The sequence below is a fragment of the Onychostruthus taczanowskii genome, unplaced genomic scaffold (genome assembly GCF_017590055.1).
Source record: "Onychostruthus taczanowskii isolate IOZ18803 unplaced genomic scaffold, ASM1759005v1 scaffold79, whole genome shotgun sequence".
Lineage (NCBI taxonomy): Eukaryota > Metazoa > Chordata > Aves > Passeriformes > Passeridae > Onychostruthus > Onychostruthus taczanowskii.
The window spans coordinates 3,752,760-3,779,683 of NW_024505782.1; the positions used below are offsets into that span (position 1 = coordinate 3,752,760).

Consider the following 26,924-nt stretch of genomic DNA (forward strand, 5'->3'; position numbering starts at 1 on the left):
TGGACAGTTCTGCTCCCCATAAGATAACCCCTGGTACAGGAGGCTTTCATTCCATGCTGTGCCAGCAATCCTCCCTGACCCTTTCATTTTCCTGGACAATGTCTCACATGAAGGGGATTGGGATTTGTGGGACGCATCCAAGTCCTCCAGAGGTTACCTGGAATGACTCAGGCAGGTGTGATCAGGCAGGTCTGTGCTGCCGAAGCCATCTGTCCTATGCAGGCAGTGCTGCAATGGTGACGTGGTGACAAACAGCTAGTGCCCTCCCTGCTGGAGCCCTGAGGTGCCTCTGTCCCCACTGGTGTGCCCCAGGTCCCTGCTTCCCGCGGGGCAGGCAGCCCCAGCCGGCCACGGCAGCAGCACAGACATGGGGAGCATGTTTCCCTGTGGTGGGACTGCAGCAGAGACGGACCAGGGACAGCTGGAGGAGCTCTGCTGCCTGCCCGAGCCCTCTCCCGGTGGGACTGCAGCAGGGGGACCAGGGACAGCTGGAGGAGCTCTGCTGCCTGCCCGAGCCCTCTCCCTGCTCAGGATGGAGGAGCTCTGCTGCCTGTTCCTGTGCTCAGCCCTCTCTGCTCAGGATGGAGGAGCTCTGCTGCCTCTCCTGTCCTGAGCCCTCTCTGCTCAGGATGGAGGATCTCTGCTGCCTGTTCCTGTGCTCAGCCCTCTCTGCTCAGGGTGAGGAGCTCTGCTGCCTGTTCCTGTGCTGATCCCTGTCCCTGCTGTTCCAGGGTTACCTCTCTGAAGGCCTGGTGACGAAGTGGTACCGCTCCCCCCGCCTCCTCCTGTCACCCAACAACTACACCAAAGCCATCGACATGTGGGCAGCTGGCTGCATCCTGGCCGAGATGCTCACCGGGAGGATGCTCTTCGCTGGTAGGTTTCTGTCTCCTGTTGATTCACTTTTTTCCTCCCTCCTTCCTTGCTGCCCAGTTCCAAGTTTTCTAGCCTGGCAGAGGGAATTCCGCTGGGTGAGGAGAGGAGATACCGATGCCCTGTTCCAAGAGGTTTGGTCTGTGCCATGGGTTTGGATCGTGGTTGGTGCCTCCAAGCTGTTTCTTTCCTTTGAGGGAAGACATCTGAATGCCACCACCCATTTTTAGGATTTACCTCTAAGCACAAACTGCAGCTGTAAATGTGAAGTGCAAGAAAAGACAACAAAAGCACAGCAAGGAGTTACCAGTGCAGCATTTGAAGCTCAGCTCTGACATTACTGAGAAGCAAACATGTGCTTAATAGAGTCCCAAAAATGCTGTGTTGGGAGCAGAGCTGTGCCTCCCAAGCTGGGACACGGAGCCGGGGGCTGAGGGATGGAGCAGCTGCCCTCTGCCTGCTGCAGGAGCTGCTCCCCTTGCAGCCCAGAGCTCCCCTGGGCTGTCTGTCCGTGCTGGCAGTGCTCTGAATGACCAGGTTTGACGCCTTTGCTGAGCAGCTGTTTGCAGAGCTGTGTAAATAACCAGGCCCGTTAATAATGGAGGAGGACATTTCCCTCACAGATACCTCAGCGCACCGCTGAGCTCCACAGGCACTTGGTTGTAGCTGCTCTGCTGCTGCCTCCCCACTCCTGCTTGCAGTTTCCATATTTCTTTTGTGAAAGCTTAAAAATAAGCAGTCAGTACCCTTAGGAAGAGATCATTAAAACTGCCTCCCTTTCCTTCCTTATCTTCTTGCTCAATTGCACCAAAGCTTTCCAGTCTACAGGGGTTTCAGCTTTGAAAACTGTCTTTTACCTGTCTGCTCCTGATGTTTCCTTGGGAAATGCTCTAGGAGCAGGGACATCTGCACGTGCAGGGCATTGTCTGATCTTGCTGGGAGATGCTGCAGTCTCTTATTCCTGACATCAAACAGCAAAACGAGAGCTGCCTGTTGAGCTCCCCTGGCCACCAGCACAGCTCCCAGGCATTTCTGGCTTTTCACGCTGTGCTTGACCCCCCTCTCAGCCCCAGCTTGGGGATTTTTTTGCTCTTTGTGGATCCCACGGTATAAGTAATGTTGGCTGATGCCACTGAGGTATCCAGGGTGGTGCTTTAAGCTCATTTTGTGGGGAGGCAGGGGCAGAAGTAGCCCTGGGATGGGATTATCTGTCCTCTGCCTGGGTGAGCTGCCGCAGAGCAGCCACACAGGAACATCCCTGGCTGGCTCCTGAGAGCCCTCAGCAGGTGGAGACCAGAGGTGATCTGAGGTGATTTGGTGATCAGAGGTGGGGTTTGGCACGCCACAGGCTGGGCTCAGCCAGGCACACGCTGCGAGCATCCCCCGTTCTCTGCCTTCCAGCCCAGTGAAATCACGTAATAATCCCCAGGTGCTGGCAGGATGCTTGGTTCAGGGGTGGGGATCAAAACCAAGCTCAAAATGTCAGCTCCTTTTGGGTGGCTTTGAAAATATGTCATTGTCATGGTAGGTTCTGGCTGCTGCCCCTTTTTCCTGGCCTCCTCCTGTGCCAGCAGGTAGAGCAGGGCCAGGGCAGGAGCCTGGCAGCAGGCAGGGTGTCTTTTATCTGCTGCTGTCCAGAGAGGAGGAGGGTAAATCACAGCCCCTCAGAGCAGCTAAAACTCACAAACACCTGCACAGCAACATGAATTCACCTTTGCTGCAGCTCTTCTCCTCTTTGCCTGGGAGAAGGAGCTCACCCACAGCCAGCTGCAGCCTGCCTCCCTGCAGAGTGAGAGATTCCCAGAGCTGCAGCCTGCCTGCAGGTGACACCTTCCCAGAGCTGCAGCCTCCCTGCAGGGTGAAAGATTCCCAGAGCTGCAGCCTCCCTGCAGGGTGAGAGCTTCCCAGAGCTGCATCTTCCCTGCAGGTGACACCTTCCCAGAGCTGCAGCCTCCCTCAGGTGACACCTTCCCAGAGCCCTGGGTGGCCAGCCAGCACCCCGTGGGAAATGACAGCAGTTCAGAGAAAGCCTCCAGCCTGCAGCAGTGCCTTGCCCTGGGTAAATGGTTTCTTGAGAGTGCGTCCGTTTAAATTGAGTGCTTAGAATGAATCAATATAATTAACTCAGTAGTCTATCTGGGGTGCTTAAGCAAGGCAGGTAAATGAAGGTGATTGGTTATTTGGAGTAGATGTCACTCACCGCTTCCATTCTCCCACGTGGATTATTGGATGTGCAGCAAAAAGGGACCCCAGCCCCTCCCAGGCCCCTTCCCTGGGTGCTTTGGGTTTGGCAGAGCCCTGGGGAGCCACAGCAAACCTGGCTGTCCCACAGCTCACGGGGTGCAGCACATCCTCAGCAGCTGGAACCTGGCTAGCAGGCCTGGGGAGAGCTCCTCAGCAGCAGCAGCAGCACGGAAAACAGGGAAGAGTGTCCGTGGCTGAGCAGCTGCAGCTCCCTCCAGTGTCTTTTCCACCAAAAGCAGCAGCAATGGAAGCAGGAGTAAATGGGGAAAAGGAGAAAAAAGGAAAAGAGATCTGTCCTTGCAGATCTCCATGGGGCTGTGCCTGTGACCAGGAGATAGAGATGGCACAGGGGCTTTTCCCGTGGGATCAGGGCTTGCTCCCAGGGCTTGGGTGCTTCCCTGGGGCTTGGCTGCAAGCCTGGAGAAGGTTCTTTTTTCCAAGACGTGGTGCAGAGCTCCTCATTCTCCCCCTGGGTAACAACAGCCTGCTGCGTTTATTCTGCCACCGGTTCGTGTTCTCCTTTTCAGGAGTTAATACCTTCAGAAAAAGGTCCCTGGGAATTCCATAAATAGAGGATAATGGAAGAGAATGGGGTTTCTTGAGAGCCATAATTCAAGGCTTCCAGCTTTGCATTTTAGCAGCTTCTTTGTGTGACTAAACACGGTGTCTTTTGGCTGCCAGGTATCTTCAGTGAGCAGTGGCTGGGGTGCACTGAGGGAAAAGCCACAAAGGCTTTGTGACTTTTATCACCCTATAATTTTGATCACAGCTGGGCAATTAGCCTGGCTAACAAGGTGCTCATTTCCTGGTAGATATCTTTAGTTTCCCCTGGAGTCATGCTGTGAATCTCTGAGTGGCCTAAAATTAGTTCTTCTGTAGGAAAGGGAATTAATCTGCCCAGGATTGATACGGGAAGGGCGTCTCTCCCTCTGTCTTCTTTGCTTTTCCTGTTGCTCTGTCTCGTTGATTGAGAGGCTGTGTGCGGTGCTGGTGACCAGCTGGGCTCTGTCAGCATCACTTTGGGGTGCCTGGGCTCACTCCATGTCACAGCCCTGCCCTGTGGCCTGAGAGTGGCACCACACTGTGCTGGAGTGGCCCAGCCAGGAAGGGAGAAGAGAGTTTGCCACCCTTGCCAAGGGGGCTGTGCTGGGGGTCAGTGTGTTGCTCTCATTGGGCCCCTGAGCTCCCCTGATGGGGGGAAACCTCCTTTAACAGTTCTGTGCCAGGACTGAGAGACACACGGGACTTTTTTCAGTCTTCAGGTCTCTTTTTGTTGTCATCTGATCAGAAGTTCGGCACACCGTCTGCACCAGACTTGGTGCGCAAGAAAGTACAGCGAAATGGTCACAAGGTGTATAGTTTCAAGGTTTTTTAAAGCTGTTTTATCCAATTCACTCTTAAATGTACTTTATTTCTGCCTTTCTACCAATAAGTAATGCTTTGCCTGTCCACGTAACCTCTGCACTGCGGACACAACACACTGCACTTCCCACAGCCAAACCCCCTGTGCCACCAGCACTGCAGAAATGGAGTAGATGAAGAAGAGGAAGAGGAAGCTCAGACAGTGCCCAGGATCCTCCATCTTGCCTCCTATCTACCTCTACACTAAAAACCCAAAACTCTAGATTTCTCACCCTGTGACAAGCTACACTGTTCTCAGTTGTCTGTTTCACACACTTGTGGACTCCAGTCCATCCCAAAGGCTTGGGATGCCTTCTCCATGGGCGAAGGTTAAAGGCAGTGCTTCCCTGGGGGTCAGGACCCCTCAGAGCAGGCAGAGGAACACTCCCTGTGCCCTGGCTTCCAACGAGCTCCAGGGGTGTGAGTCTGGAAAAGTGCTGAGCCACAGGGAGCTCTGGGCTGTGGAGGGGAGCCCCTGCAGACGCCAGGGACCTCAGGGCAAGCAGAGCCCATCTCCTGTGAGGGGGCCTCCCCTCCCTCCCTGCTCAGGAGTGCCTGACTGTCCTTGTCGTGCATGGGACGGGCGCTGCTCGCCATTGGAGCAGCCTGAAATCCACCACTGGGCCAGCAGGGCCTTGGTAGCCCAAAAATCCCCATGTTTTGGCTGCCCCAGGCTGCTCCGTGCTGGCCCTGCCTCTGAGCACAGAGCGTTTCTGCCCAGCCCTCCTGGCAGGCAGGAATTCCACAGCGCAGCTCCGCGTTCCTGCCAGGCTGCTCTGCTCATGCAGGAGGCTGGAAATCCCCACGGAGCGCTTGGTGGCATCCAGGAGAGTCTGGAGAGTGGGAATAGCACTCACTAATGAGGTGCTGTGCTTGGCTCTGCTGCTGCTCTGCTCTCACTGACGGGCAGCCAGCCCTGAGCGGGGCTCGGGGTTGCTCGGATAAATGCGTCCTGAAGGAAAAGGATTGAAATGGCACACGGCAGCCGTGGGGATTGTCACACCAGGGCTCCACTTGGTGCCCAGCAGCTGCTGGGAGCCAGTCAGAAAACACCTTTCCTCTTGGGGTTGGACACCTGCATCCCTTAAAGGTGGAGCCTGGGGACCCCTGGAGCTGACAATACCCCATGCCCGCCCCAGTTTAACCTCTGTGTCTCATCTCACTGCTGTCTGCTTCCCGTTCAGGGGGCCACGAGCTGGAGCAGATGCAGCTGATTCTGGAGACCATCCCCGTTATCCACCAGGAGGACAAGGAGGAGCTGCTGAAGGTGATGCCCATGTTCATCAACAGCACGTGGGAGGTGCGGAAGCCGCTGCGCAAGCTGCTGCCCGAGGTGGACAGTGAAGGTACCGTGGTGGCCGCCGGCCCGGCAGGGCTTCTCTCGGAGCTCTTTCCTTGGAGTGCCACAGGAGCTGGGGCTGGACAAGGGGATGCACATCCCTGGCAGTCCCGGCTGTAGCTCAGGTGTCCCCACTGCTGTCCCCTCACTCACAGGCGGCCTGTCCCCGAGCCCTGCTGCAGGCCAGCACTCACGATGCTGTACCTTGCCCACAGGTGGCTCCCAAGGGTGAAACACGCTTCCGAGGCCCCTTGGAGGAGCATCCCTGGCTGCCCGTGTGTCTCCCCGAGCTGTGAGCGAGGGCTCAGCCCAGAGGTTCTTTCCAAGCCCCGTCTGCTGCCTCGCTGTGCCCCTGGCCTGAGAGGAGCTTTTCCTCCACTGACACCCAGCTCCTGAGGCATTACAGACGGCAACACCGACCAGGGCTCTGCTGAGCTCCTTCTGAGGGTTAAACCAGGCCTGGCCACCTGCTTTTGGGAGGAGGTCAGGAGCAGGCTCAGCTCACGTTCTGGAGTGACTTTTCCGTGTGAGACGCTCCCGGGGCCGTGCCAGCCCCCAGCCAGCAGCAGCAGCAGATTTATTCCCTGCAGCAGGAAAGGTCACCCATGCCCTGCATATAATTCATTGTCATTTTCCTGCCTTGCTGGCCAGTGTGCATCACAATACATAACCCATAATGTGTTGTTGTGACCTTACGGAGCAGTTGATGCCTTCCTGCTTAATTAGTGCGAGCCATGAGGGAATCCTCATGGGCGACAGTCAGAAATTGGTTAATGTTTAAGCTCTGGGGCAGCACGTGTGGCTGTCCTTCCTGCTGAGGGGTTCTGCCCCTACAGAAACTGTCCCATCCACACAATTACACCTCTAGGGATGTTCCTGAAGGTTTCGGTACAAAGCTGTATCTGAAGAAAGGCATTTTTCCTGTTTTTGTTGCCTAAACTCAAGGGGATTTTCCCATGAAAAGATCAACTGGATAAGCAACAACTTCAGTGACAGGATTTTACCTCTTCACATAACCTCAGTAAACAGACACATCAAAGCAATCATAGCAAGCCCTCTACATTGAAGTTTAATTCCAGTTAAATTCCCTGTCATCACAGAAAGAGTTCACGCACCAGTATTTCTAAAATTATTTTAGCCACTGAGAATTCTTCAAACATTAGTGGGTAAAATACTTTCATAGCATCAGTCACACCAAAGGCTTTTAAAAGTTGCAGTAAATCTAATCCACTTCAGTGCGGCCTAAGAGGTGAAATCAGCTGTCTGAAACGCAGTGTGCTTGTCGGATGGATCTGAGGGCGTGGAGCCAGATCCCAGTGCCTTCCAGAGGCCTTTTTGGGGTGAGATGCCAGCTGTGTGCTGGGGTGAGCTGCCAGCTGTGTGCTGGGGCTGTAGCCCTGGGTGTGTGTCACCCTGTGCTGTCCTGGCAGGTGTGAGGGTGCTGTGGCAGCCGTTCCCCCGGCCGTGCTGCAGGAGGTGACACTGGGGGGCTGCAGGCTGCTCCCCTGCAGGCTCACAGCTCCCCTGAGGCTCAGGGCAGCGCAGCAAGGACAGAAGTGCCTGGTTTGGGTGCCCCTGGGGGTGGCCTTTAACTCATCCCTCCCTGCAGGGGGATTTGCTGGGGGGGCTCGCCCTGGCAAGGACGCTGTTGCTGCTTTTGAGGAGTCGGTGAGCTTGTCTGTCTGTGCCTCGCAGCTATTGATTTTCTGGAGAAAATCCTGACGTTCAACCCGATGGATCGGCTGACGGCCGAGATGGGGCTGCAGCACCCCTACATGAGCCCCTACTCCTGCCCCGAGGACGAGCCGGTGTCCCAGCACCCGTTCCGCATCGAGGACGAGATCGACGACATCCTGCTGATGGAAGCCAACCAGAGCCAGATGTCCAACTGGGACAGGTACCGCGCCAGGGCTGGGCTGAGGGCTGGTCCTGCTGCTGGGCTTCAGGCAGAGCTGGGCTGGTGAGTCTCTGACGTGGCTGGGCTCCACACCCGGGAGAGATGCCCGCTTTTCCTTCCTCGTGCCATGTTGTAATTCCAGCCCAAGCTGGCGCCTTGCTGAAGCCGCCCAGAGGCTCATCCTGGATTCCACAGGGACCAGAAGCTGCGCCTGCATGCCCTGGTCACTGAGTACCTTTCTGCTCTTGGTTTTACTCACAGCCTAGCTTGTTGTGATAAGGCACGAAATGGTGACACAGACACTGCTGCTCTCGAGGGGAACAAAAAAGAAAAACTTTTATTTTCTGATTCCAACATTTATAGTTTTCCAAAGGTGACAGGGGATTGGAGGGTGACAGTGCCACCTCTCCAATGCCACTGGACAGACCAAGGGTCCATCAATTCTCTCCACCTCCATGAAAGAATGCAAAACATAGGTTATTTACAGAACTGTGTGTGAGAAAGTTTGTTGAAAGAATGCAAACATCAGAAGGCTTAACAAAGTCTTACAAAATCAGGGCGACACTAGCTTGTCTCCCTGTGGGTTTAAGTGGCCCTGCAGCCCTTCCCTCTGCCCTCTGTGCCTGTAGTACAGGTACAAAATAATGTCATTCTTGTACCTTTTGGGGACAGGGACTGATTTGGATTGTTATATTCACCATTTTTCGAGGTGGATAACCCCAGAAGCCACAGATCTGGCGGCCTTGTAAAAAAATCCTGAATTGTGTTGACATTTAAATGGTTTGCTGGAAGCCCTGCTGGCAGTTTGGCACAGCTCAAAGCCTTGAGCTGAGTCTCTCACATTCTAGGTGATTACCCCATCACTGGGCCAGTCCCAGCACTGGAGCAGGCAGGACAAAAAAAGCAGCTAAGAATTAACAAGGTTCAGTTTTCTGTAGAGCTCCTTGTGGCTGTGGGGGATGAACTGGCTGAGGATGTCTGCAGCACTGTTCCTCTCTGCAGAGCAGTTGAATCCTCTCGCCTTCCCGATCCACTGGGCCTCACCAGCATTGGAAAAACTACCTAAAGGAACCCCTCCCCTGCCTCACTGTCTCTTTGCCTGAGTCAGCAAGTGTCAGGGTGGGGCTGGAGGCTCAGGCAGGCAGGGAGGAGGGCTGGAAGCAGGATCTCTACCTTCAGGGTGTCCCCACAGCCCCCGGAGCAGCAGCTCAGCTGCTGGAGGCCACCGTGTCACCTTCCCCTCGGCTGGCTTCCTTGGTGTGACACCAGGGCCTGAGTGAGGCTGTCCTGCCCCCAGCTGGGGATGTCCCACACCAGGCTGTGGGTCCTGCAGCACGAGCCAGCTGTTCTGGGGACAGCAGATGACTTTGGCCGTGTGCTGTGGGACACCTGAGGAGCAGTTGGTTGCTGTGACAGGGCCCCAGTAGCTGGGATAACCTGTTCTACAGGCAGCTCAGTTAGGACCTGGTGAACCAGGTGTCACTGCCAGAGCCCTGGGTGCTGTCAGGGACTTCAGCTGGCTGGAGAAGCTGTCACTGAGCAAGGTGACCCTCCAGGAAGGCTCTGGGTCCTTGACATCAGAACAAACTGGTGATGCCCAGCCTCAGTGGGGCCGTTCACAGAATCACCAGGTTGGAAGAGACCTTCAAGATCACCAAATCCAACCCAGCCCCAACACCTCAACTAAGCCCTGGCACCCAGTGCCACATCCAGGCTTTGTTTAAACACATCCAGGGATGGTGACTCCACCACTTCCCTGGGCAGACCATTCCAGAACTTTATCACTCTCTCCATGAAAAACTTTTTCCTAATATCCAACCTGAATTTCCCTTGGCACAGCTTGAGGCTGTGTCCTCTGGTTCTGCCAGTTTTAAGTTCATGTCTTTTACTGTTCTGTCACCAAACAGGAAGGTCTCAGCTGAGGTACCTGTCTGTTGGCGAGGGCAGACTGGGTATTAATGGTGTTAATCATGTTTTAGTCCCGAGTGGAGGGGAGGTGATCGACATCTAAAGGAAGGCGCCACTTGGTTTGGTTGCTGAGCTTTCATTCCTGCATCTCAGGCTCTCGATAAATAAAAATGATTGCCCCCCCCAACATTTTGGCAGAGAAGCAGGCTATCAGTGCTGTCAGTGAGAGGTGAAATCAGCGGGCAGAGGGCCAAGCGAGCAGCAGCAGTGCTCGGGCTGGCCGGGGCGCTGCTGCTGCCAGCGAGGCCGTGCTGCCCGTGTCTCACAGCAGCGTGTCCTTGGCAGGTACCACATCAGCCTCTCCTCCGACCTGGACTGGAGGCACGACAAGCACCACGACATGGACGAGGTGCAGCGGGATCCGCGCGCGGGCTCCGAGGGCGCGGCGGAGGAGGCGCAGGTTGACCCGCGGAAGTACTCACAGAGCAGCTCGGAGAGGTTCCTGGAGCTGTCCCACTCCTCCATGGACCGAGTGTTTGATGCCGACTGTGGGAAGTCGTGTGACTACAAAGTGGGGTCGCCCTCCTACTTGGACAAACTGCTGTGGAGGGACAGCAAGCCCCACCACTACTCAGAGCCCAAGCTGATCCTGGATTTATCCCACTGGAAAAGGGCGACCATAGCGCCCGCAGCTGAGCTGTCGCTGGAAGAGGAGCCATCCAACCTGTTCCTGGAGATTGCCCAGTGGGTGAAGAGCACGCAGGTGGGGCTGGAGTGCCCCAGCTCTCTGCCGGAGGTGCAGGAGCGGAGCCTGCCCTCGTCTCCTCACCGCCTCCGCAAGGAGCCCGCCGCCGTGAGCAGCGAGACCGACCCCGAGTTCGACCTGGACGTCTTCATCTCCAGGGCGCTGAAACTTTGCACAAAGCCTGAGGACCTCCCGGACAACAAGCTCAACGAGATCAACGGGGCCTGCATCTCGGAGCACGCCGGGGACATGGTGCAGGCAGAGGTGTACCAGAAGGAGCGGTGGTGAGGGCCCCGCGCCTCCCTCTCCTCTGGGGCAGTGCGGCCCTGAGCATCCCCTTTCACACTGTACCAAACGCCTTTTTGGGAAAGGCAAGCACAAACCACACGCCCCCCCTTGATGCCTTAGAAGTGCTTCTAAGGGGGATCGAGAGGTGCGAATGAAATACTGAGTTTCTTACACTGCCTTAACAATCTTGCCTTGCAATCTCTGGGACCTGTTTGAAACTTAAATGTACGAGGGGAAAAACGACAGTACATGGTAGGTTTGCAAACAGTAGTCAAATAGACTTCTTTTCCTTTCTCTTTCTATAGCAACTTGAAATGACAAAGACAAAATTAACATTTTCAGTATGGTCAGATGCCCTCCTGGTTGGACAGGTTCCCAAAACACCGAACTTTGAGCCCCTCTGAGGCACCTGTGTGAGTACAGGTATGGAATAAAGTGATGCCAGCCATCAGTCAGCAGAGAATGGAACTAGAGGTAGAGTTTGGCCATCAGACAAAAAAATAACCCTCTGAGAATGTTAATGGGGAAGAAATTTGACCTACAAAGTATGGGCCATTGGGGATTTGTTTTATTTTTTTCTGAGGAGAAGACAAAAATTTTGCTAAGTGCATTTTGCTGGTTTGTGGTTTCTCACACCAAAATCTCCCCTTGGCTGCACGGGGTGCAGCAGGGGATGCACGGGGATCTGAGCTTTCCGAGCACTCGGGAGGGCCCATGGATGCACTTCAGTGCGACAACCTGGTGCTGCTGCGAGTCCTGCCTCGGACAGCTGCCATGAGACCAGCAGAATTCCAGCAGGGAGAGCTGGGAACGGGGTGTCCCAGGGAGTGACGCTGCCCGGCACCACCACCACGGACCCAGCAAGGGCCCCCACCCACCTCTGCTGCTGGAACAGGAATCAGAGCACTACTGGCTTTCCTCCTGACAAGGATCTCGTGAAGAAGACAACAGTTCCTGTGGCATGAGGCTCAAAACTGGCGTCTTCGCTCCCGGCTTCTGTGGAGGATGCTGGTGCCAGCAGGCAACTGTGTGTAAATAGATGAAGACACAACTGATCTGCTGAACCTTCTGTTTTCATCCACACTTCTGAGCACCTTAATAATTAATCATCTAACAAGAGTTTGTATATGGGAGAAATGTTCTATACTTATATTTAACCCAACTCGGCAGCTTTTTAAATGGAGATCTGTAAATAGTACAGGACAGCCTCTGCTTTCCTCACCATTGCTGCTGTGCTGCCCAGCACAGCGGCGCTGCTCACATTTGTAAAAGAGAATCTGCTGTATTTAGTACTGCAAGGCCCATATTTAACTACTCCTATATCAATTATTTCTACCCTTTTAACAAGCAATCCACTAAATGCTCTGAGATGTGAAGAAACTCGTGTGAGGCTCAGATAACTAACAGCAGTGTTTACTGTACTAGCCCTGGTTTCTGCTCTTGCTGGGACCAGGTGCAGATTTAGCTGTAGCAGGCCTTGACCAGCCCAAAAATGTGTTCCTACTGTGAAGATCTCACATCGGGGTGATGGGCATGCCACTGCTCCAGCCGGCCAGCAGCACTGGTGTGAAGGCAGCCAGGATGGGATGGGCTGCGGGCCCAGGGGTGGGGATGGGGAAGGCATTTGGAAGGCAAAGCTGATGGAGAAGGGCTCAGAAAGGCAAAGCCATTCATCTCTGGCCTTTGCTTTGAGCGTTTGCATGTCCCCGGAGTGGTTTAGAAAGGGGAAACAGGACAGAGACAGAGGTTTGGTTTCTGGTGTGGTGCAGGTGATTGATATACCTCAACTGAAGCTCAGCACTTTCACTGCTGCTGGGGGACATTCCAATGCCAGGAGCAGCCACCCCTGTGCTGGAGCAGATCCAACCAGCCCGGCAGCCCACGGCTGGCTGCCCACAGTCCCACTGCCACAGTCCCACTGCCCACAGTCCCACTGCCCATGTCCCACTGCCCATGTCCCACTGCCCATGGCTGGCTGCCCACAGTCCCACTGCCCACAGTCCCACTGCCCATGGCTGGCTGCCCACAGTCCCACTGCCCACAGTCCCACTGCCCATGGCTGGCTGCCACAGTCCCACTGCCCATGTCCCACTGCCCACAGTCCCCCTGCCCACATCCTGCTGCCCATGTCCCACTGCCCGTGGCTGGCTGCCACAGTCCCACTGCCCACGGTCCTGCCCAGCGCTGCGGGCACCCCGCAGCAGCCAGCAGAGGCTGGAGCTGGGCCTGCTGGGCTCGGGCGGTGTCCCAGGGGAGGAGCAGGCGGCGAGGCCCGGCTGTGTCCCATCTGTGTCCCGGCTGTGTCCCAGCCATGTCCTGGCTGTGTCCCGGCTGTGTCCTGGCTGTGTCCCGGCTGTGTCCTGGCTGTGTCCCGGCTGTGTCCCAACTGTGTCCCGGCTGTGTCCCGGCTGTGTCTGAGCTGTGTCCCGTCTGTGTCCCAGTTGTGTCCCGGCTGTGTCTCAGCTGTGTCTCAGCTGTGTTCTGGCTGTATCCTGGCCATATCCTGGCCGTGTCCTGGCTGTGTCCCATCTGTGTCCCGGCTGTGTCCTGTCTGTGTCCTGGCTATGTCTCAGCTGTGTCCCAGCTGTGTTCTGGCTGTGTCTGGGCTGTGTGCTGCCTGTGTCCCAGCTGTGTCCCAGCTGTGTTCTGGCTGTATCCCAGCTGTGTCCCAGCTGTGTTCTAGCTGTGTCCCAGGTGTGTCCTGGCTGTGTCCTGGCTATGTCCCGGCTGTGTTCTGACTATCCCAGCTGTGTCCCATCTGTGTCCCGCCTGTGTCCCAGCTGTGTCCCGGCTGTGTTCCAGCTGTGTCCCAGCTGTGTCCTGGCTGTATCCTGGCCGTATCCTGGCTGTGTCCTGTCTGTGTCACATCTGTGTCCCGGCTGTATCCGGTCTGTGTCCCAGCTGTGTCCCATCTGTGTCCCGCCTGTGTCCCAGCTGTGTCCCGGCTGTGTCCCAGCTGTGTTCTAGCTGTGTCCCAGGTGTGTCCTGGCTGTGTCCTGGCTGTGTCCTGGCTGTGTCCTGGCTGTCCTGGCTGTGTCCCAGCTGTGTCCTGCCTGTGCCCCTCGGGCTCTGAAGGAGCCCATCCCGCTGGGAGAGGCCAGCCGGCGGTCAGCACCCGGAGCCAGCGGAGCCCGGACCGCAGGAGGAGAGCAGCTCGGTGACCCTGGAACCTCTCCTGGAGATGAGCAGCCCGTGCTGCCGCGGGTGGAGCACGAGGACTCGCCTGTGCAAACCGCGCTCTCCTGGCCGGGCAGCGGTGGCCACGTCCCCTGAAACCAGAAGCCATTTCCCATGGGCTGTCTCTTCTTCTCCAGAGGCCTGCAGGACTGTTTATTATGGCCATGAAAGAAACAGTTTTGCTTTTGAGTGTTGTCTTGTGGGCCCACAACTAAAGTGTGCAACGGACTCGGTAACAAGCAGACGGAGCGTGTTGCCGCCACTCCGGATTTTCCATCTCGCTTTGTGAGCTCTTATTTAATGTTGCTCTAAAACCTCAGCATCACATGCTGGGAAAAGGGGATAAGAGGGATGGCTTTAATTTGTTACCTGAGTGTGCTTAGCTGGTCACAAGCCAGATCTGTCTCTCATTTGCAGAAATAAATGTAAGGCCTGAACCTTCCTTGCGTGGCAGTGTGTGATTATTTTATAAATTATTATTATTTTTATTGTGAAGTGTTTACTCTAGTACTGGAGTAAAAATCCACAGAATTCCGCAAATCGTAGGATTCACTCAGGCTGGAAAAGTGAGTGACCACGCTTAAGAGCGACCATGAAGAGCTGCATCACACGAATATTTGCATTCTTGGTGTTGGGCTTTGTTTTGGCAGGTTCAGGCTGTCTGAGCACTCAGGGTCACAGGGAGGGAATTTAGGCTTGGTCATCACCTGTGTCTCTTTGAAGAATGGTTTCAGTGGAAGATCACCCGCCAGGTATTTCAGTAAATTTCCAGAGGGCATTCACTGAAGGAGAGGGCACTGCTGTTGCTGATGACGCTGTGGTGGCCCCCGAGCCCCCGTGGCCCTGGGATGGGTGCACACCCTGGGCTCAGAGATGTGGGCCCCAGCTGTTCTGGGTTTTATTTAAAGAGCAACAGGGGGGAGCGGAAAAATCCCTCCCTGAAACTGCAGGAGCTGCTCCTCGCTGGGATCTGCCCTTCCACTGCAGCCACCCACCCACGGCTGGAGCCTGGGCACCCATCAGGAAGGCGATTTGAAAACTCCTTTAAATGTCAGAAAGATGCCTCCAACGGTTCTGCTGCTGCCCCAGCGATTGTTCTTCCTCAGTCTGTTCCTCTGACTATTTTTGCTGCAGTTTATTTTTAATCGTGCTGGGACTCAGCAGCTGTTACACCACCGCAGAGCTGCACTAACCAGGCCTGCAGAGCTCCGCCATGGCAGTAACAAAAATACCCACCCCAGCTGCCTTTTAAAAGGGCCTTTGGGGACACCCTGGGAGCTTTTTCCTCTGCAAATCCCTCCCAGACCCCAGAGCAAAACCACACCGTAGTGTCAGTGCATTTTACAAGTGGGCTTTTTGGAGACTGGACTGCAAATGATCAGTTCTGTCCCTTGCAGCAATTTCATGCCACCATCTACAGTTTTTGTGAGCTTGCAGTGAGAACGCTGTATGGTGTGGCATGCAGACATTTCAGCTCTGAAATGTTCTTTCTTTTTCATCTGGTTCTGAGAGGAATTGAAGAGAACAAATGCACCATATGGTGTTTGCTTGTGAATTGTTGCCTTTGACATTTTGAAAGGCAGAGTTTGATTCTGAAGCAGTACAATATTCGGGTGAATGGAGTCCTCTCAAAGTGCATCTTCACTTTCTGAAGCTGTGCTCACCCCGCTATTTTAAACTGCCATCTGGGCACTGGGGGGGCTGGTTTATAACAATCATGCTGCTAAATCCAGAGCAGGTTTTTATTTATTAAAATAACAAAGATTCTGTCTTAAAAACCACAACCTTTTCACACAGGGTCTTATCCTGCCTGGTCTTGGGTTGTGGTAGAATAAAGTGCAACAAAAGGATCTCTGAATGGTTGTTTTCATTGATGTTGCAGTGAAAATTAGGTGTTTCAGGACGTTTATATGAAATTTTATGAAGCTTTGGAGAGAATACACCCAAGAACATCTTTGATAGGATAGCACAGGCTGTTCTGAAAAATAGAGTTAATTCCCGTGTATGTCAACACTGCATGAAGCGTTTGTGTCTGCCAGAGATTTCAAACTCCTGGGACATTCCTGCTAGTCCATCAGGCATTCCAGGAGGGAAGAGGGGGTGAGTGGAGCAGGCTGGCCCTGGCCAGGTCCTGTGGCAGTGCGGGAGCTCCAGCGGCGGCCGGCAGCGCTGTGAGAAGGGCTGGATGGAGCCTCCTCGCCTTTCCGCGGGCTCACCCGCTGCTCCCGAGGTCAGTGCCGTGGGCACGGGGACAGGACGGCAATTCAGCGCTGAGATGCTCCTTTAAATGTGTCTGCTGCCTGTTCTAAGCCCTGCCGGCAGCTGCGTTCAGTGAGGAGGGTCCCGGCACAGCAGCTCAGCCCGCCGCTCCCGCTGGCTCCCGCGGGAGGATCCAGAGGCAGCCCCATTCCCCCAGGGAGCAGCGACATGCAGGGAGGGAACAAAACGCTTTCAGCCCGAAGCCTCCTTGCTGTGCCTGCAAATCCCTGTGCCCAGGAGCCGCTGGATGCTGGGAAGCCATCGGCCATCCAGGTGAGTCCTTCCCTGAAGCGCTCGGCGGTTTAGGAGGGGAAAGGGGAGAGCAGCCAGCCGGGCACAGCAGGGCTTTCCTCTGTGTGTGCACAAACACTCGTGCCTCATGTGCTGAGCGCCCGGCCAGCCCTGCAGCAGCCCTCCGCAGCGGGAAGGCTTGTTTCCAACCCCACAGCTCCATCGTGCCTTCTCACAACAAAGGAGCCACACCTTCTCACCCTCCTTCCCTCGAGGAAAAGGGAATTCCTCCCTTGGGAGGACTTCTCTGTGCTGTTGTAGGGATAACAATGACAAGAGGTCCGCAGACCACGAGTGAAATGCACAGAGGATCTCAGCTGTCCTCATACCTGTCTTCTTTTCCAGCTGGAGGTGGTTGATAGTGGAGTTATTCCATCCCTGAACAAGTAGCCCGCGTTTTTAGAGGAGCTGGATGTGTGGGATGTGTGTGGATGTGCAGCACAAGGAGCACTCCTCAGTCCCAGAGCAGTCCCTGCCGGGGCACAGCACAGGCTCACCTGAGAGCATTCCCAGGCTCCAGAGTCAATCCTTGGGCACAGCTGGGAGCGAGGAAGGCTGGACAAGGTGGGAGGGACACTTGTACCTGTGCTGTCTGTGCACTGTAGCACACAGTCCTCAGGGAGGTCATAAACCAGAGAGAACCCTCCTGGGAACAGTTAAATATGAACTGGAGGGGCCTCCAGATTTTCCGTGTGCAATCCGGTGGAAGTGTCCTCTGTGAAAGGAAGGAAGAAGAAATTCCTCTCTCTCCAGAGAAGATGGTGTATGGTATTTATTCACTACAGGCTCAAAAGTCTGTCACTGCAGCAAAACAAGGCCACACACTGGGGTGCTCCTGCCACTAACTCAGCCTGCTCTGTGTCCCACAGCCCAGATGGCTCATTGCCTTCCTACAAAGGGATGCAGAGAAATCAGGTTTTCTGCCCAAAATTAGCGGCAGATCAGGGGCTCGTGTTGCCTGTGCATGGCTGTTTCTGAGCCATGTCCATCTCGTCCCTCTGTCTGCTTCCAGAGCTGTGTCCCAGCACCCTCTGAGTGCCACCGGAGCCTGGGGAGCTGCCCCACGGCCCTGGCAGCGGGAGGGGCCTGCTGGGGACAGGGATGTGGCAGTGGTGTCTGCAGAGGGCTGGGGGGCAGTCACTGTGTCACCCCTTCATCCTCAGACAGGCTCTGCCATCCCTCAGCCTCTGGTGGATAAACAAACGGGGAACCAAAGGCCACGGTGCCAGAAATGTCAGCCTGTGAGCTGCAGAGCAACACACTGAAATATTTAATCAGGGAGGCACCGGCAGAGGAGCTGAACAGCAGGAGCCCTGGTGTCTTCCTTTGGCTGTGACTCCGTGTCTCCAGAGGCACCGAGTGACATTTCACACCGACTGAGCCAGACCTGGGCAGACCTGTTTGTCACCTCTGCACTGAGCAAGGGGCTGTTCCCACGGCAGGTACTGTGTCACTCCAAATTACATCCCTGGAACACGGGAGCTGTCAGTAAAGGCTAAGCTGCTCCCTCCTCTCGTCTGCCACTTTGAGCCTCTCCCCCAGGAGTGACACGGTCTCTCTGTGCTGCTGGATTGTCACAGGAGCATCACTGTGCTCACACTCAGCCTCTGTCAGCCAGCCCTGGTGCTCCAAAACGGTGATTTGGAGCCAGGCAGAGCTGCTCTGGGACCTGCTCTGCAGCCTGCCCCTCCCTGAGCTCTGCTGAGCTCTGTGTGCATGTCCTCCATCTCGCTTGCAAAATAGGAGGAAGGGGTGAGGGAAAAAGCTTTGAGGCTGACTGATGAAAAGAGTGAGGTGTGATCTGGTTTTCTTTTCCAACAGTTAAACTTGTATAGAATCATGGAAAGGTTTGGGTGGGAAGGTACCTTTCAAGGCCGCCGGGCTCAGGGCACTGAAGCTCAAAGGAGAGGCAGCCTGCAGGGAAGCCCCCTCCTGCAGCAGCTGGTCCAGGGAAGGGCAGGCACTGAGCTCACGTCCTGGCTGCTCCAGCTGGCTGCTGGCTGAGGTTCCTCTGGACCCACCGAGCTCCCTGCTCGGCGACCACCATAGAAGAGCCAGGATCTGCTCTCTGAGGACAGAGGAAAGAGGGTGTGAAGGGAGAAATCCTGAGAGGGGAAGCCATGGCAGAGCAGATTGGTGGGCTCAGGGAGCGCCAGCAGGAGCCCATCTCCAGCTGAGGTGTCGGGGTGCAGAACTGCAGCCAGACAAAGGTCTCCTTTGGGACACTGCCCCAGAGCCAGGGCTGGCATTCGGGGGGCAGAACTGCAGCCAGACAAAGGTCTCCTTTGGGACACTGCCCCAGAGCCAGGGCTGGCATTCGGGGTGCAGAACTGCAGCCAGACAAAGGTCTCCTTTGGGACACTGCCCCAAAGCCAGGGCTGGCACTCGGGGTGCAGAACTGCAGCCAGACAAAGGTCTCCTTTGGGACACTGCCCCGGAGCCAGGGCTGGCACTCCACAAGGCAGCTCTTCCCTGGCCGCTGGCAGGTGGGAATAGCTGTGTTTCCTGCCTAAAACTGTTTGATTTTTGTTTGATCTTGTTTGATTTTTGTTTGATGTTCATTTTAAAGCCGTGTAGCTCTTGGGTTCAAGCTGTCTTAGGCAAGGACAGGCCGCCCTCTGGAGGGAAATTCATCAAATTTGGGTTCCGGCTCTCCCCATCCACTGCCTGGGTTAGCCCCCACAGATCGACCCCAAACTGGTGCCACCCCAGGGCCAGAGCCCTGCTCTCACCTTACATCCTCCAGCAGGCTTCCATTTCCAGTGCCTGTGACGCACAGATTTGCAGGGAGGTGCACCAGCAGTCCGGGATTTGACACCAAGCTTTTCCCCCTGCTGGGAAAAATAATGGGATCACAGCTGCTGGGACACGTGTAAGCTGCGAGGAGCAGGTGTAGGTCTGGGTTTGCAGGGTGGTGAGTGCTCCCTGCTCCTGTGAAGAAAGCCAGGAGGTGTTTAGTCCTGCTGAATTGCGTCTGGCAGTTTTTCTCCAGCGAAGCATTTCAGCACATCGTCCCCAGGAAGGTCGGCAAAGTCATTTAAGCCAAAGTCATTTAAGTCATTTAAGCTGGCAACACCAGCTTTGTTGCCTGCATGTGAGTGGCTGTGCACTGCGCTTGCTTGGGTTGGCGGAAGATGTTAGAAGAGAAAAGGAAATTTTTGCTGTTTCTGGAGACCTGAGCCCACACTGGCCAGGCCTCCTGGGTTGTATCAGGCTGTATACCTGTGAAACACATAAAAGTGTTATGAAACACATCTAAAGCTTAGAGAGCACGTTCAGTGTCCCCTCTGACAAGGGTGGCAGAAGGGATGAACCACCTTCCTGTCCCCAGGTAGCACTGCGCTGGTAGGTGTGCCGGCCAAACCAAGTGGCTTTTAAACCACTGATCACTTGTAACAATATTCAAAAATTTATGTTGCAAGCTGCTTTTGGTCCTACATGTTATGAATAAAAAGATACCTATTTTTGTTTAAGGTTACAGAGCTAAAAACCGGTGGGACCAGTTGCAGAGGGCAACACATGGTCTCTTGGAGGAGCTCAAAAGGAGAAGTCGGTGTCTTTCTGAGCAGCAACCTGGTGCTGTGTCTCTCGGAGCTCTGCATCTCCCCGGATACCTGGGGCAGGGATGGCAGACAGGTCTCATTCACACGAGTTTGTCAGAAGCTGAAAAAGCACAGTGCCTGGTTGTTTGGCCTCTGCAAGCACGGTGTGAAGGGAATATCCCAAAAGCAGCAGGTGCAGCTGCTGTTCCCCTGAGCACTGGGCAGGAGTGGGGCAGCTCTGGGGTGAGGAACAGCAGCGCACTGCCCCTGCTGAGCCCAGTCACGCTGAAAACACACCCTGACTGCACTCCTGCCCGGGCCTGGGAGAATTCACTCCTGGGGAATTTTGGGAGGAATTCGAGATGGGACCTCTGAGTTGGTTTTGATGATGCAGTTTATTTTTCTTGTTTTCTGTGCAGGCAGGAAGGGGGGGTTCAGCTCACATGTTCACTGCATGGTTCAGAAGGCCACAAGACCTCAGTTACAAGACTTCTAAGGATTACTGACCAATAAAACACTGCCAACAAGGACATTTATGGTTTTGACCTAATCCTTAGACATTTCATCTTATGGGCCCATGCTGCAGTGTGAGCTTTTTTAGCCAATCCTGTTATGACACACAAACCTACAGCACTGCATTCTAAACTCCTTGTTCTTCTCTGTAATTACTTTTATTTTTTTTATATCTTAAGCTCTAAAACCCTAAACTTTCCTTCACTTAGCTCAATGTATCTCTGCTTTAAACTATAAATCCACATTCTCGCTTCTAGCACTAAGTCTGGGAGCCTTTTCCGAGGTCTCAGATCAAATCCTGTGTTTAATTCTAGGCTTTGGCTTACAGGCCCGAGCTTCTGAGAGTTCCCGCATTTTGGATTCCAGCAGGGCCTGGCCACACGGGGGCTCAGGGATGGCCGTGGCAGGGCTGGGGGTTGTGACAGCCTCCAACAGGCCCTGCTGGCAGTGTCCCCGAGGGAGCCCAGCGCCATCAAATCGCAGCAGAGACGTCCCCAGAACCCGCGCGGGGACAGAAGGGGGGACCGACCCTGCAGGGCACACAGCCTCAGCCGAGGGGCTGCAAAGGAAAGGGAGCAGCAAATCCTCCTGGGAGACACTTGGGGAACCTCAGGTGGGTGCTGCTGGTCAGGAGCAGGCACGGCAGGGTAAGTTGTTCCCAGTATTCACTGCCTGGTGCCTTGCTTACTGCCTTAGAGCTCAGAGCAGAGCAGGGCTCCGGCAGATCTGTCCTGCCCCTTCAACCCCCACGTACCTTTGGGTGTTGATTCCACTCAGCCTCGGCCCAAGGATCACCTCACTGATCCTTGCAGCGAGGAAAACAAGCTTCAGCCAGGAGGGGGAAAAGAAACAAAACACGTTAGCTAAATAGGGCTGGATTTTTAAGAAGCTCAAGTTCCCTTGCACCCAGAAAAGAGAAAAATCCTGTTTGTGAAGCTGTGGGGAATTGGAGACTTCCTTTCACAACATGGTTGATGAAATCTTGATTGAGTTAGGTTCTCTGTAATTTAAACTACAGAAGGGCTTCTGAGCAAGTGCCAAAGCTTGCCTTATATCAGAGGTTTTGTAACCGTCTCATATCTGCCTATGCAGACACCTCATAACTGAGACATCTGATACTGTCCCAAACCCAGATATCTGTGCTTTCTGTGACGTGACAAAATGCACAATTGATGTGGGGGATTTCTGTCCTTTACTCTTTGTGTGAGATGTAAGAACTCACCATAATATACTCTCAGTCAGGTATTTTCCAGCCTAAACGCTTCAGTGTTTTAATGTCAGCCCTCTCCCACAGCAGAAGCTGGATTTTAGGGCTCAGCTAGCAGCAGGTGTGCAGTGAGAGCACACGTGGGATGAAATGCAGAGGAGTTCAAGCAGGACACAGGGAACACTGTGGGGCAGCCGCTGCAACACTGCTTCAGCAGAGTCCCACGGACGGCCAGCAGCCCAGCAGGGGGATGGTGACAAAGAGCAAAAGCCATTTCTCCCCACTGCCAGGATGGCACTCTGCTTATCCGCTCTCTCCTCACTTTGTAGAGTTAAAATTAAGTTGTTTTGCAGTGGTTAGGATGCCATCCTTCGCTAGACACAGAAAAGTCAGGGCTGACTCTACGACGCTGCGCTAACAAGTACAGAAAATGCAATTTATGGTGTCTCGAGTCAGTGCAGTTTGAGACCTGTGAAGGTTAATGGATCTTTTCTGGCAGGTTTCTCTGTTATTTTTGTCAGTTGCTGCCGCATGGAGACAAAAAGCAGAGTGTTCTCAGCAGAGTCTGAGTGCTGGGAGCCCAGGCTGAGGGTGAGGTGTCCGTCAGATAAGGGCAGAAACAACTCCTCGAATTTCCTCAGGCTGACGGGACCGACTCTTTCACTTCCAAGGCTCCTTCTGGCTCTGGCCAGTCTCTGCAAGTCCATCCTCATCCTGCAGCAAGATCCACGGCCTGTGAGGTGAGAGAGACCAAAAGTCACTGCTTTCAAGGTCTGCAACCCGAGTGCAGCGCCGCCAGACCCTGCCGTGGGGCTGGGCTCTCCCGGGACGCCTCTTTCCCGATTAACTGCGGCCAGCGAGGCTTGGCGACTCGCAAACCCGCGGTGCAATGCTCGGTTTCCGTGCTCTTAAGGCTGCTGTGGGCAGACGAAGCTGTCGGTCCCCGGAGCGATCGGGAGAGGGCAGTCCCGGCCCTCCGCTCGCTCGGTGGTGTGCTCGGCTCGCTCTCCGGAGCTGCGGACGGGAGGGATGGGCGTGTGGAACACCGAGCCGTGTTCGGTGCCAGGCACACACAGGCAACGCCCGTACCTGTGATTGTGTCTGCGTGGAAGCCGACCACGGGACAGCCATAAAGACAATTCTAATAAATAAGTGAGGGAGTAAAGCATGGAAGAAGAAGGCCTTTGAACTCATCCTTTGTTCGCAGTTAACCTTTATAAGTCTTCAGCTGATTTAGGAGCATTCGAATTAAATGTTGCTCTTTGACAGGAACTTTCTGCTTGTAGCTAAGCCTTAAAGAGTTTTGCAATAATAACCTTTTGAAGTATAATTTTAGAATATTGCTTGTAGTAAGGATCTTTGAAACTATAGCTTTAGAATATATAAAAAGGGAGCATGCTTATCTCGACAGCTTAACAAAACAGTGAAAAGCAGCTTGAGAAAGGAAGATGAACGACTCAAGGATTGATAGTTTTGACCAAGGGAAGCTGGACATCACTGCTATGAGATTTACAGTCCTTGCAATTAAAAGGTGGACCTGCATCTGGAATCTGGACCTCACCAGCTGGGAGACTTCTTTCTTCTTTTGAAGCTGGACCCCACCATCTGGGGATACTCCTTTCTGGGATACATCCCGAGAAAAACTAAATCACAATAGTGTATAGAATTGTGACATAAAAACTGGGAACAGGAACTGCTGAGAAAGCTCATGAGCACCCCTATAAATACCTGTGAGCCCCAACTATCGGCGTGCAGCTGGAGGGAAAACTTCCCCCGCTGCACCCAGCGCTGTATTGCTCATACTTTACCATATTAATTAATAAATTGATTGCTGCTTGAATATTGGCCTCGTCAAGCTTCTCATTTACAACAAGCGTCCTGCTGTGCCCCACCAGCCGAGATGGAGCACGGCAGCACCGAGCCGAGGGGATGGATGGGCCAGAGGGGTGCTGTGGGATGGCTTCTGGAAGGAGGCTCCTGGAGACGAGGGCAGGGAAAGGTCCCGGTGTGTCTGCAGCAGAGCTGGGAGCGTGGCACAGCCCCTGTGAATAAATGTGCCTGCTCTCAGTGCAGCCAGCAGCAGCCAGGGGAAGGGGCTTGCCGCGATTCCCAGCAGGAAAGCAGGTTTGTTAGGGGATGAAAGCAGCAAAATGGCTCAGCCCCCGCTGCCAGAGCCACTCGCTGTGGGCACCCAGAGCCCCGGTCCCACCTGGCCTTGAATGCTTCCAGGGACATCTGTCACCTCTCTGGGCAACCCGGGCCAACCTCATCAGACAGCTTGCCATCTGTGGGATCTCAGCACATCACTGTGGATGTGCAGAGACACCAGGGGAGCCCCTGGGGGGCTCGGAAACCCTGGAATGATGCCAAAAGGGTTTGGTGGTTGGATTTCGATCCATCAAAAGGAGAAGAACTTGTGACGGAGGAAATGAGAGCTTCTTGGGTGTGAATGATACTTTTATGGATGGAAATATAAATTTTAGAAAAATAGGTACAGGGGGGTCATGAAGGCAAGATGGAGGATTCAGGGTGTGGTCCTGTGTTCTTCTTTCTTCTTCATGTCTTCCATTTTGTGTGGTGATGTTGGCACTTGGAGATTGGTTCATAGTGAAAGTGCACTTGTCTATAAGGATGAATAGTATTGGGAAATAAACGTAAATATGGCACACGTAATTTTTACTATAAAAGACACAACCACCCTGTGGGCGGGGGAGAGTGCACTCGACTGTCCTGCTGAGCGGGCCTCGGCTGGGCAAAGAGAAAACTTTGTAGATAAGAGATAATAAACAGAACTGAAGACCGAAAATCTGAGAGTGCAGACTCATCCTTCGCAATCGCGGCCGCCCAGAACCACCTTTCCCCGTGTCGGGGCAGAGACACATAACAACAGACCCCGACAGCCATCCTCATTTTAACTTACCCAATGAACTGACCATCCTCACCATAAGGGGCTTCTTCCTTCTATCCAGCCCAGCTTTCACCCGGTCAGCCCATCTCAGGATTTCTCACCGTGTCCCTGGCTGTCCAGCAGTTCAGCAGATTAGATCCAACCTGAGGTCAATCTGGCCTAAAAAGAGGCTGCAGATCACAAGAAGAGAGAGTAAAACATAAATTAAGAGGCAGAAAAAGACATACCTGTTAACCTACAGTGAGAGTCACTGACAAAGGAATTGGTCACTCAGCACCACTGTGGGCTGTTCCCATGTGAGCTGGTCTCAGGGCCTGACACTTCTGCACACCCAAAAAGGCTAAATGAGAAACTTTACACAGAAATGCTTTAAAACAGAATGAAATTACCAGTCAGAAACTGAATGCAAAGAGTGGAAACAGTGTAAACATACTTAGCTCTGTTGTTGCTCTACAGAACTAAAAAGGGCAAGGCTGGTGGACAGCAGTAATATCTTTTAGTGGAATTGGTGTAAAAAAAAGACATTATTTTTCTTCACAAACCTTGCCTCGGGGCAGCCATCATCCTTACTGCTTCAGCCTCATGGAAATGTGAAGAGTCAGTGGGGTCATTTCTCTGTACCAGACGTGTCAGAGTGAACAATCAACATTGCTTTTTAACAGAAATAAAGAGCAGAAGGCCAAGAGGCCAGTTTTCATCAAAACACAGAAACCTTCTGAGGGATGTCTTGTTCTGCTGGTCCATACTGCAAAACCTTCGGAGATTGGAGTGAGATAAAAGCCAGTATCACTGCTTAAATAATTATTTGTTCTGTATTAGCTGTACACAGAGAGCCACATTATCAGTGAGATTATGGGAGTGACAGTGCAGCACCATGGAAGGAATGAAAGGACAGATCTAGGCATCTAGAACAGAGATTATTTTAGTTTAGTTATTTTCATCAAAGATCAGTGACAGGAAAAACAAGAACACAGGGTCCAGTGCTGGTGACGATACTTTAAATAAGATACTTGAAAAATGGAAAATATTACAGAAAGGAGAGTCAAAACTATCTCAAGGATGGGGAACAAAAGTCTTCTGTGTACTTTATCAGGCATTAAGTGGTTAAAACCACTATGGTTTATCACAAGAAAAATGGAGAAAGAAAGGAAATTCTCTTCAGCAAAGAGACAAAAAACAAGCAGAAGATGACCAGAAGCTTAGGAAGACGATAAAGAGAAATGTAATACAGTTTTAGGATGGTGGGAGTGACTTAAGAAACCACCTTGGTGTGGTTTACGAGAACTACCTTCAAACAGTGATGATTTTTGGGAGATGCAGTTTTAATTTAGCACAAACCACTGTCTCCCTCTGGAAAGGAGCCCCAGCAGAACAAAACGGCCTGTGCACGCAGGAAACGTGGAGTGATCATGAAAGAGCCATCTGCTGCATTAAAAATTCCTGAATGGATTCCCACCCGGCACTCCGGGGGCCGCTCCAGCCCCGCCAGGAGGGGCGGCAGCTCCGTGCTGGCTGGATTTAGGGAGCCCAGGAGCTCCAGGGGTCACGGCGCTTCTCTTGGCAACAGCAGAGCGACGTCCCGTGTGCCAGGGGAGACTTCCGAGCGAGCTCCAAATACGGTGACAAAGGCCCTGCGGAGGAAGGAGGAGCAGCTGCTGCTCTGGTTCTGCAGCACAGGCGCTCACAGAGACAGACAGCGAGGGACTGGAGCTGGGAAGGGGCTGGAGCCCCAGGAGCGGCTGAGGGAGCTGGGAAGGGGCTGAGCCTGGAGAAAAGGAGGCTCAGGGGGGACCTTGTGGCTCTGCACAGCTCCTGAGAGGAGGGGACAGCCGGGGGGGTCGGGCTGTGCTCCCAGGGAACAGGGACAGGAGGAGAGGGAACGGCCTCAGGCTGGGCCAGGGCAGGCTCAGGGTGGGCACCAGCAGGAATTTCCCCATGGAAAGGGCTGGCCAGCCCTGGCACAGCCATCCAGGGCAGTGGTGAGTGCCCATCCCTTCAGCCAGGTGGATGTGGCACTTGGGGACACGTGGTGGCCCTGGCAGTGCTGGGGAATGGTTAGGCTGTGAGGGCCTTTCCATCCCCAATGGTTCTGCGGTTCCATGGCCCTGCTGCTCCCCGTGGCAGCTGGGGCCGTGCTGGGCCGTGCTGGGCCAGGCCTCCTCTGCACAGTGACCTGCGTCTCGGAAAAGGCTTGGAGCCTGGATTTGGGAACGAAGCAAAGTGGTGCCAGGTGGGCTGGCAGGCAGCGGGTGCCCTCTGGAAATGACAGCTCTCCCTGCCCCCTGGGGCACAGCTTTTCCCCTGCTGTCGCTAATTACAGCCCAGCTCCCCA

The 26,924-nt window shown here is 54.1% G+C and overlaps 1 protein-coding gene across 2 annotated transcripts in view; it reads left to right on the forward strand.

The window, feature by feature from the left end:
- Positions 1-12,668, forward strand: part of MAPK4 (mitogen-activated protein kinase 4) — a 51,244-nt gene extending 38,576 nt beyond the window's left edge. For both annotated transcript variants that reach the window (XM_041423586.1, XM_041423587.1), the window contains exons 3-6: positions 732-876; positions 5,703-5,864; positions 7,553-7,754; positions 10,008-12,668. In XM_041423586.1, coding sequence (XP_041279520.1) covers positions 732-876; positions 5,703-5,864; positions 7,553-7,754; positions 10,008-10,695 — 1,197 coding nt within the window. In that variant the 3' untranslated portion in view covers positions 10,696-12,668. The remainder of the gene's footprint in view (positions 1-731; positions 877-5,702; positions 5,865-7,552; positions 7,755-10,007) is intronic.
- The last annotated feature ends 14,256 nt before the right edge of the window (positions 12,669-26,924 follow it).